The sequence below is a fragment of the Lontra canadensis genome, unplaced genomic scaffold, assembly GCF_010015895.1.
Source record: "Lontra canadensis isolate GAN:19392208 unplaced genomic scaffold, GSC_riverotter_1.0 scaffold134, whole genome shotgun sequence".
Lineage (NCBI taxonomy): Eukaryota > Metazoa > Chordata > Mammalia > Carnivora > Mustelidae > Lontra > Lontra canadensis.
In genome coordinates, this window is record NW_022631128.1 from 1,811,797 (window position 1) to 1,823,184 (window position 11,388).

Genomic DNA, 11,388 nt, shown 5'->3' on the forward strand with positions numbered 1-11,388 from the left:
TGAGCCCCACGCTGGGTATAGAGATGACTTAAAAAATAAAATCTTAAAAAAATTAGTCCTTGGAGCACTTCGGTGGCTCAGTCATTAAATGTCTGCCTTTGGCTCAGGTCCTGATCCCAGGGTCCTGGGATTGAGCCCCGTGTCAGGCTCCCTGCTCTGCAGGAAGCCTGCTTCTCCCTCTCCCACTCCCCCTGCTTGTGTTCCCTCTCCTACTGTCTCTCTCGGTCAAATTAATAAAATAAAATCTTTAAAAAAATTAATCCTTAACGTACAAGGTTAAGGTCCATAAGGCTAGCTGCAGATTTATCAAAAGAAACTTGGCAAGTCAGCAGGGAGTGGCATGATCTATTCCAAGTGCTGACTGGAAAACTCTGCAGCCAAGAGTACTCTACGAAGCAAGGCTAGCATTCGGAATAGAATGAGAGATAACAAGTGTCCCAGACAAACAAAATCTCAGGGAGTCCATGACCACCAAACCAGCCCTGCAATAAGTATTAAAGGGGACTCTGGAAAAGAAAGACCAAAAGTGACAAAGGCAAGAAAGGCACAGAGAAAATCTCCAGAAATAACAAAACAAGAAATAAAATGGCAATAAATGCATATCTATCAATAATTGCTCTGACTGTAAATGGACTAAATGCGCCAATCCAAAGACACAGGGTGTCAGAATGGATTAAAAAAAAACAAGACCCTTCAATATGTCACCTATAAGAGATTCATTTTATTTTACTTTTTATTTTTTTAAGTAATCTCTACATCCAGCGTGGGGCTCAAACTCACAACCCTGACATCAAAAGTCACATGGCCACTGTCTGAGCTAACCAGGCACTCCACCCAAGAATCATTTTACACTTCCAGACATCCACAGATTGAAAGTGAAGGGATAGAGAAAAATTTATCATGCAAATGGATGTCAAAAGAAAGCCAGAGTAACTACATATATTGGACAAACCAGACTTTCAAACAGACTGCAACAGGAGACAAAGAAGTGCACTGTATCATAATAAAAGGGACAATCAAACAAGAAGATATAAAAATTGAAAGTATTTATGCACCCAACCTGGGAGCACCCAAATATATAAAACAATTAATAACAAACATTAAAAAACTAACTGATAACAATACAAAATGGTAGAGGATAGTAACACCCCACCACTTACATCAAGGGACAGAAAATAAACAAGGAAACAACAGCTTTGAATGACACAGTGGACCAGATGGACTTAGATACATTCAGAACATTCTATCCTAAAACAGCAAAATACATTCTTTTCAAGTACACACAGGACATTCTCCAGAATAAATCACAGATTAGGTCACAAAAACAGGTCTTAACAAATACAAAAAGACTAAAGTCACACCATGCACCTTCTCTGACCACAGCGTTATGAAACTTGAAGTCAACTACAAGAAAAAATCCCGCAAACACGTGGAGGTTAAACAATATGCTACCAAACAGTGAATGGGTCAACCAGGAAATCAAAGAAGAAATTAAAAAATACACAGAAACAAGTGAAAATTAAAACACGATGGTCCAAAACCTTTGGAACACAGCAAAAGCAGACCTAAGAAGGAAGTATATACCAATACAGGCCTACCCCAAGAAGCAAGAAAAAAATCTCAACTAACAACCTAACATTACAACTAAAGGAACTAGGTAAAAAAACAACAAATGAGGGACGCCTGGGTGGCTCAGTTGGTTGGACGACTGCCTTCAGCTCAGGTCATGATCCCGGAGTCCCGGGATCGAGTCCCGCATCGGGCTCCCAACTCCATGGGGAGTCTGCTTCTCCCTCTGACCTTCTCCTCACTCATGCTCTCTCTCACTGTCTCTCTCTCAAATAAATAAATAAAAATCTTTAAAAAAAAAAACAACAACAAATGAAGCCCAAAGCCAGCAGAAAGAAGGAAATAATAAAGATTAGAGAAGAAATAAATGATACTGAAATTTTAAAAAACAACAGAACAAATCAATGAAACCATGAGCTGGTTTTTTGAAAAAATTAATAAAATTTAGGGATGGGCGCCTGGCGGGGGCTCAGTGGGATAAGCGTCTGCCTTCTGCTTCTCCCTTTCCGACTGCCCCTCCCCCTGCTCATGCTTGCTTGCTCTCTCTCTTAAATAAAATCTTTTAAAAAATTAATAAAATTGATAAACCTCTAGCCAGACTTATCAAAAATAAAAGAGAAAGGACCCAAATAGATAAAATCACAAATCAAAGAGGAGAGATCACAACCAACACCACAGAAATATAATTATAAGAGAATATTATGAAAAACTATATGCCAACAAATTGGGACAACCTAGAAGAAATGGATAAATTCCTACAAACATATAAAAGCTACCAAAACTGAAACACAAAGAAATAGAAAACCTGAACAGACCCATAACCAGCAAGGAAATTGTACCAGTAATCCAAAAACTTCCAATGAACAAAAGTCCAGAGTGCTCACTTCAGCAGCACATATACTAAGAAGTCCAGGGCAAGATGGCTTCACAGGCAAATTCTACCAAATATTTAAAGAGTTAATACCTATTCTTCTCAAACTATTGCAAAAAATAGAAAAGGAAGGAAAACCTCCACATTCATTCTATGAAGGCAGCATTACCTTGATAACAAAACCAGATAAAAAAAAAAACTACTAAAAAAAGAACCACAGGCCAATATCCCTGATGAACATGGATGCAAAAATTCTCAATAAAATATCAGCAAACCAAATCCAACAATACATTAACAAAATCATTCACCACGATCAAGTAGGATTTATTCCTGGGGTGCAAGGGTGGTTCGAAATTCACAAATTAATGTGATATATCACATTAATAAAAGAAAGGATAAGAACCATATGATCATTGAAATAGATGCAGAAAAAGCATCTGACAAAGTACAACATCCATTCATGATAAAAACTCTCAACAAGGTAGATTTAGAGGAAACATACTTCAACATAATAAAGGCCATATATGAAAAACCCACAGCTAGCATCATACTCAATGAGGAAAAACTGAGAGCTCCTCTTCTACAGTCAGGACAAGACAGGGATATCCAGTCTCACCACTTTTATTTACCTGAGTACTGGAAGTCCTAGTCATTGCAATCAGAGAACAAAAGGATATAAAAAGTATCCAAATAGGCAAGGAAAAACTAACAATCTCACTACTTGCAGATGACATGGTACTGTACATAGAAAACCCAAAAGACTCCACCAAAAAACTGCTAGAACTGATACACAAATTCAGTAAAGTCACAGGATACAAAAGCAATGTACAGAAATCTGCTGCATTTCTATTTACCGATAATGAAGCAGCAGAAAAAAAAATTAATGAATCAATCCCAGGGGCACCTGGGTGGCTCAGTCAGTTAAGCATCTGCCTTCGGCTCAGCTCATGATGCCAGGGTGCTGGGATTGAGCCCTGCATCGGGCTCGCTGCTCCATGGGCAGCCTGCTTCTCCGTCTCCACTGCTTCTGCTCTCCTGCATTCTCTCTCTCTCTCTCAAATAATTTTTTTTAAAAAAGGAAACCAATCCCATTTACAATGGCACCCAAATCAGTAAAATACCTAAGAACAAACCTAGCTAAGGAGATAAAAGACCTGTACCCTGAAAACTAAAACACTGATAAAAGAAATTGAGGATGACACAAAGAAATGGAAAGATGGGTACCTGGGTGGCTCAGTCAGCTAGGCATTGGACTCTTGGTTTCAGCTCAGGTCATGATATTGATGGTGCTAAGATCAAGCCCCCCATCCGCCTTCACGCTCAGCATGGAGTCTGCTTGAGATTCTCTCTCTCCCTCTCCCTCTCCCCCCTATTCTCTCCCCACCTCTCACTGTCTCTCAAAATAATTTAAATAAAATCTTTAAAAAAAGAAATGCAAAGACATTCTGTGCTCATGGATTGGAAAAGCAAATATCGTTAAAATGTCTATACTGGGGCGCCTGGGTGGCTCAGTGGGTTAAGCCGCTGCCTTCGGCTCAGGTCATGATCTCAGGGTCTTGGGATCGAGTCCCACATCGGGCTCTCTGCTCAGCAGGGGGCCTGCTTCCCTCTCTCTCTCTCTCTCTCTCTCTCTCTGCCTGCCTCTCTGTCTACTTGTGATCTCTCTCTGTCAAATAAATAAATAAAATCTTTTAAAAAATAAATAAATAAATAAATAAATAAAATGTCTATACTATTCGAAGCTCAATCTGGATATTTAAAGCAATCCCTATCAAAATACCACCAGCATGTTTCACAGAGCTAGAACAAACAATCCGTAAATGTCTGTGGAGCCATAAAAGACCCCAAATAGCCAAAGCAACCCTGAAAAAGGAAAGCAAAGCTGGAGGCATCACAATTCCAGACTGCCAGTTATATTACAAAGCTGTACTAATCAAAACAGCATGATACTGGCACAAAAATAGACACATAGGTCAACAGAACAGACAAGAAACCCCCAAAATGTATCCACAAGTATCAGTCAATTAATTCTGGACAAAGCAAGAAGAATACCCAGTGGGAAAAGAATGTCTCTTCAACAAATGGTGTTGGGAAAACTGAACAGCAACTTTCAAAAAAAAAAAAAAGAGAGAGGGGCGCCTGGGTGGCTCAGTGGGTTAAGCGGCTGCCTTCGGCTCAGGTCGTGATCTCAGGGTCCTGGGATTGAGTCCCGCATCGGGCTCTCTGCTCAGCAGGGAGTCTGCTTCCCTCTCTCTCTCTGTCTGCCTCTCTGCCTACTTGTGATCTCTGTCTGTCAAATAAATAAATAAAATCTTAAAAAAAAAAGAAACTGGATCACTTACTTACACCACACAGAAAAATAAATTAAAAATGGATGAAAGAACTAAATGTGAGATATGAAACCATAAAAACTGTGGAAGAGAACACCAGCAGTAACTTCTTGCCATGCGTAGAAGCATCTTCTTTCTAGATCTGTCTCCTGAGGCAAGGAAGACAAAAGCAAAAGTAAACTATTGGGACTAAATCAAAACAAAAGTCTTCTACCAACAAAACTAAAAAAGCAACCGACAGAACAAGAGAAGATATTTGCAAATGACATATCTCAAAAAGGGTTAGTATCCAAAACATCTAAGGAACGTATAAAACTCAACACCCCAAAAACAGATAATGCAATTAAAAAATGGACAGAACGGATGCCTGAATGGCACAGTTTGTCAATAGTCTGACTCTTGGTTTTGGCTGAGGTTGTGATTCCAGGGTCGTGAGATCAAGCCTCACATTGGACTCCAAGCTCAGCACAGAGACTGAGTGAGATTCTCTCCCTCTCCTCCTCCCCACTGTGCATGCTCTCTCTCTCTCAAATAAAAAAAAATGGGCAGAAGACATGAACAGATATATATATATATAGATAGATGGATAGATAGTATAGTGGAATATTACTCAGCCATCAAAAAGAATAAAATCTTGCCATTTGCAAAGACGTGGATGGAGCATATTATTCTAAGCAAAATAAGTCAGAGAAAGACAGATACCATATGACTTCACTCATATTTGGAATTTAAAAAACAAAACAGATGAACATAGGGGAAGGGAAGGGGAAAAAAACGAGATGAAAATTGAGAGGGAGGCAAACCATTAAGAGGCAATAAACTCTAGGAAACAAACTTGAGGGTTGCTGGAGGGGAAGTGGGTAGGGGACGGGGCAACCAGGTGATGGGTATGAAGGAGGGCACTTGATGGAATGAGCACTGGGTATTGTATTCAACCCATGAATCACTAAATTCTACCTCAGAAACTAATAAAAAATAATTTGATTTATTATAAACTACAATAAAATACAAACAGAAACTTCCCAAAGTTTTTCCCCAGAATACCAGTGACTACTGAAGTAAGTAATTTAAGAAAAGATTCCTGAAATGGACCTGAGTGTCCCAGTGCAGTATGACCAATTTTTAAACAATGTGCAGGGGTCACCACAAACCCCGTGCCACCAGCAAAACCTATCAACAATTTGAGTGTTTTACTTAAAATGGAAAAGCAGCTTGCAGTGACATCAGCTTTAGGAAATAAAACACCTGTAAAGCATGAAAATAAATAAATCTTTTTAAAAAAGTTAAAAATGGGCAGAAGACATGAATAGACATTTCTCCAAAGAAGACATCCAGATGGCCAACAGACACATGAGAAGATGTTCAGCATCACTCAGCGAAATGCAAATCCAAACTACAATGAGTTACCACATCACATCTGTCTGAATGGGTAAAATCAACAACATAAGAAACAACAGATGTTGTGGAAAATGTGGAGAAAGGGGAACCCTCTTGTACTGTTGGTAGGGATGCAAACTGGTGCAGCCACACTGGAAACAGTATGGGGGTTCCTCAAAAAGTTAAAAATAGAGCTACCCTACAACCCAGCAATCACACTGCTAGGTACTTACCCAAAGAATACAAAAGTACTAATTCAAAGGCATACAGACCCCAGTGTTTATAGCTGCATTATCTATGATAGCCAAATTATGGAAACAGCTGTATGCTAACTAACTGGAATTTAAATAAAAGTGTAAGAAAAAGTGTGGGACCGGCAGAGGATTAGATACATAGATCAACAGAACAGAGTAGAGTCCAGAAATAGATCCACAAATATGGCCGACTGATTTATGACGAACCTGCAAAAGCAATTCAAAAGAGAAAAATGATCCTTTGGACAAATGGGGTTGGAACAAATGGAAATACACATGCAAAATAATAACCCTCCACCTACTTCTCACCCCTTATATAAAAATTAATGCAAAAGAGATCACAGGTCTAAATGTAAAAGCTAAAACTATGAAACTTACAGAATCGAAAAAAATCTTCATGACGTAAGGATCCAGCAAAGAGTTCTTAACCATGACACCAAAATCACCATCCATAAAGGAAATAATTCATACACAGGACATTTTCAAAATTAAAAATTCTTTCTCTGTGAATACACTGTTTAGAGAATAAAAAGACAAACCACACAAACTATGTATCCAGCAAAGAACTTGCACACAGAATACATAAAGAACTCTCAAAGCTCAGTAGTGAGAAAACAATCTAATTTTAAATGGGGCAGAAGAGCGGATTGAACACTTCATCAAAGAGGATATACAAAAAGTAAATAAGCGTATCTAAAGACCTTGAACATAATTGGCTATTAGTGAAACCCAAATTAAAGCCATGATGAGATACCAATTATACCGCCAGAATGACTAAAATTAAAAATAGTGACAATACCAAGTGCCGACAAAAACGTAGCAACTGGAATTCTTATACATTGCTGGTGGAAATGAAAAATGATTCAACCATTCTGGAAGACAATCTGGCAGAGTCTTAAAAAGTTAAACATACACTTATCATGTGACCCAGCAATCCAATATTTATTCTACAGAAATGAAAACCGATGTTTACACAAAAACCCGTGTATGAAGGTTTAAAGTAGTGTTACTTGTAACTGTCAAAAACTGGAAATAATTCCAATGTCTTTCAACAGAAGAAGGGACAGACAAGCTGTGGTGCATCAATGATCATGGAATACCACCCAGCAATAAAAAGACCTGACACACACAGCTTGTCTGAATCTCTAGGGAATTATGCTGAGTAAAAACATCCTCAGTATCAAAAGGTCACATACTGTACGATTTGATTTTTTTTAAAGATTTTATTTATTTATTTGACAGAGAGAGATCACAAGTAGGCAGAGAGGCAGGCACAGAGAGAGGAGGAAGCAGGCTCCCTGCTGAGCGGAGAGCCCGACATGGGGCTCGATCCCAGGACCCTGGGATCATGACCCGAGCTGAAGGCAGAGGCTTTAACCCACTGAACCACCCAGGCGCCCCAGGATTTGATTTTTATCTCATTCTTGAAACAACAAAATTTTAGAAATGGAGAGTGGTAATTCCTAGGAGGCTAAGAAAGGGAGGATTAGAGAAAAGGGATGGATTTGGCTATAAAACGGCAACATAAGAGGTCCCTGCGGTGCCGGGGCTTGTCTTAACCACAGCAAAGTCAACATCCTGGTCATGACATTCTACTATAGCTTTGTAAGATGTACTATTGGGGGAAACAGGTAAAGGATACATGGGATGTCTCTGTATTTTTATAACTGCACATCAATCGATTATCTCCAATGAACATTTAATTTTTTTAATAAGGTTACATACATATGATTCCTTTTATATGACATCTTGGAAAAGATAAAAACTGTAGTGATGCAGAACAGATCTGTGGTTGTCTGAGGTTACAAGTGGGGAAGGAGAGAACCATAAAGGAGTAGCATAAGGCATTTTTTTGCCTGATGAAACTATTCTCTATCCCATAGATTAGTTACACCCATCTGTATTCATGAAATACCTTCGCCTCAGCACTGACATTAACAACGTCAAATGGGTTCATATTTATTGTACTGGGCAGTGACAACAAATTCAATATTCCTGCGCACTAATTTAATTTTTTTTTTTTTTACTGAAAGAAAAAAGATGTGGCTATAAGCACATCTGCAAGACTCTGTCTCTTGGCCAAATGAGAACCCAAAGTCTGACTGATAAACTTACTTCAGGAAAATGATTTCAAGAAAAGCCAGTTCCCTAAGACATTTCGTTCCCAAATTACACCTTGACGTTATGTCACCAGCTCACTGAGGAATGCTGTAAGAAATATCGGCAGGAAACCAAGGACTGCATTTATCACCAGGCTGTGCTTAAAGACAATTCCGCCATCCACAGGAAGACTCTGAAAAGAAATGCCATGGAAGGCAATTACAGGAAACCTCCACTTCCCTGAGGACTTGGTGTGCTCTCTCCTGATGAGCAAGGTGAGCCAGCTTCCTAATTAAGTATCCCTCTGGCAGCCAGAGGCTCAAAGAGACATCTGTAAGTCAATGTTAGTACCAGTCACACCCTAAGTCCTCCACATGTCTACACTCTAACTTGGCCTTGCTGCTGTCTCTCGTTTTTCCTGATCCCAATGCTTATTTACAAATAATTTCCTATTTTATGTCAGGAATTCCCCCAAGCTCATCACATCCATGGTAAAAAAAAAAAAAGGAACAGACCACATACTTACCTGGGGTTTGGCCATTTCCTGTTCTTCTTGGGAAAAGGCAGAGATGTGCGAAGGCTGAGCTGGAAGAACGGAGAAGTATACAGAGTATGAGAGAACCCATCAGGACTATCTGCCTAGAATTATCGGCCCAAGAATTCCCTCCCATAAGCTGGGCATGAGGCCACTCTGTGGAAGTGTGGGCAACCGTGTGGTTTTTAACAACCACCTGTGTATTCTTGATTCTTTTCCAAACATGAGGATCTAACACAAAAGGGTTTTGTCTGTATACACTTGTGTACTGACCCAGAAATAGTATTTCTAGGCATTTTCCTTAATGAAATAATGTACTCTAATGCATCACAATTCCTCTGTAAGTACCTTCATCTCAGCGTCGACTTTATGAATGCCAAAGTTAATCCTGTATGACTCAAAATAAGAAGATTAATAAGGAGATACAAGGGGTGAAATGCTACATAGCTATTTAAAAGACTGTTGTATGCTTTAGCATCTGTGTACTTTTCTGTACACATACCTAAATGAAAGTTTTTAACACGTCACAGAATAAATTAAGCTGAATCACAGTCAACTTCTAAATGAAAAAAAAGGTAGGTTATAAAACCGCAGGAACCCACCACAAACTATATGTGAAATGTTTAAAAACCCAGAGCCCTAAAACCCTAAAACTGTCTAAGAATGGACATATAGGCATAGGGGGATAAAATGAATTCCTTTTGATTTTCTTTCCCACTATTTTTAATTAATCTGTAATTCAAATGTGCTAGTATTTGTTAAACGCCAAGAAAACTGAATTTTTGGAAAACTATCAGCCTCCTGACGTTTTAAGCCTGATGATCCACCCCCAGACCCCGCAGCACCAGGCGTCGCCCACCCCCCTCCCAAGTCCCAAGCTCTCAGCTCGGGAGATGAGTCCTCTCAGGTGCCTCTTCCTTCTCCTCACCTCACTGGGGCCGGCTTGCCCAGGAGCCAGAAGGAAGCCTTCGGGTGCAGATTCACTTCGGCTGAAGCATTCACATCAGGCCCCTACCCTGGGGCGCGGGCAATGGGAGAGGGGCACGGGGAGAGGCGGGGGGCGCCTAAGGAGGGGCCTGAGGAGTGCGTATGAACCCTTAGCGCAGGTCACTGTGCTGGAAAATGTGTAAAAGTCAACGTTTAACAAGCCCCACTCAACCCTGACTAGTCCCATAACTTTGTCCACCATCGTGCCCAGAGATCGTCATTCGGTCTCCCATCACTCACCCCACAAGTCCCACCATCAATGACCCCCCCCAAAATCCCCCTTCTTTCGTTCCCCCCGAACTCCCCATCACTCCGCCCATCACCTCTAGCACTCGCCCTCTCAACTCCTTTCTTTCTCTCTCTCTCACCCTCTCGACAATAGATTTTCTGCTCACTGCAGAGGAAACCAGTGCAAGAACTGGCCCCAAGAAGCACTTCCGCTTCAGGACCAACTCAGGCTCCGCAACCTACAGTGTTGCAGCGGTTGGATTGTGCGCACGCTCAGTGGGGGCTTTGAGCCCGCGTCCGCCAATAGTCAACACCCGGCCCCCTCCCGCCCCCCTCCCCCTGGCCCCTCGCGAACGCGGCGGGGCCGCGGCGCCTGCGCGGAGGGAAGATGGCCGCGCCCGTGCGGTCCCTGCTTTGAGATGGCCGCGCCCACCGGGGCTCTACACCTCGAGGGCTGTGTTGTGGAGCAGGTGTCTACTTGGTTTTACAGAGACCGTCATGCCCGAGGCTTCGAAAACCATTTTCCTTATGATGGGGAGGGGAACTGCCCAACGGAGGAAAATCCTGGCAGGCGGGAATTTGGTGTCTTGAACCCGAAGGGCAGCGTCGGGTTTACAGGTGTAATTGAACAGGAAGACGGGACGCGTGGCAGAATCGCCCAGCGTGCACAAAGGCCGGGAGGTTGGGAAAGGTCACACTGGCTCCATCCAGTGGCTAAAGCCGGGAGTTTTGAAGGACAGCATACAAACAAGCTGAAGGATACATAAACGGCGACCTAGGACACACACACCCCGCGGTGAAGCCAACGTGTTAAGCCGCAGCTGACGGGTTCTTTTCTCCGGATGGGCAGGAACGAAATCCTTTCGTCGGAGGTGGCAGTTTTGCTGACCAAAAGGAGCCGGCCACACAAACAGCCGAAGAAAAGTGCCTCCTGGCCGGGAAGTGGGACCAATTTGGCGTGTTGGGAGGAATGGAAACTGGCAGTGTGTTGGGAGCGTAGGAGGTGTGAGGGAGGGAGGGGGGGCAGATGCCGTAGGGCCTCCTCTGCCAGGAACAGAGCTCATGCTTCATTCTAGACAGAATGGGGAGCCGTGAGAGGGATTAGATTTTTTTTAAAAACCCATCAGAAGCAATCTC

At 41.7% G+C, this 11,388-nt stretch overlaps 1 protein-coding gene across 12 annotated transcripts in view; it reads right to left on the reverse strand.

The window, feature by feature from the left end:
* ZNF182 (zinc finger protein 182) overlaps positions 1–10,562 on the reverse strand; it is a 31,434-nt gene extending 20,872 nt beyond the window's left edge. For 2 of the 12 annotated variants that reach the window (XM_032843037.1, XM_032843036.1), the window contains exon 1: positions 9,028–9,676. In XM_032843037.1, the coding sequence (XP_032698928.1) occupies positions 9,028–9,042 (15 nt within the window). In that variant the 5' untranslated portion in view covers positions 9,043–9,676. Of the gene's footprint in view, positions 1–3,344; positions 3,361–8,516; positions 8,695–9,027; positions 9,677–9,964; positions 10,152–10,391 lie in introns of those variants that run through there. The other 10 variants (XM_032843034.1, XM_032843039.1, XM_032843033.1 and 7 more) reach the window with 10 other exon arrangements.
* Positions 10,563–11,388: the final 826 nt, after the last annotated feature.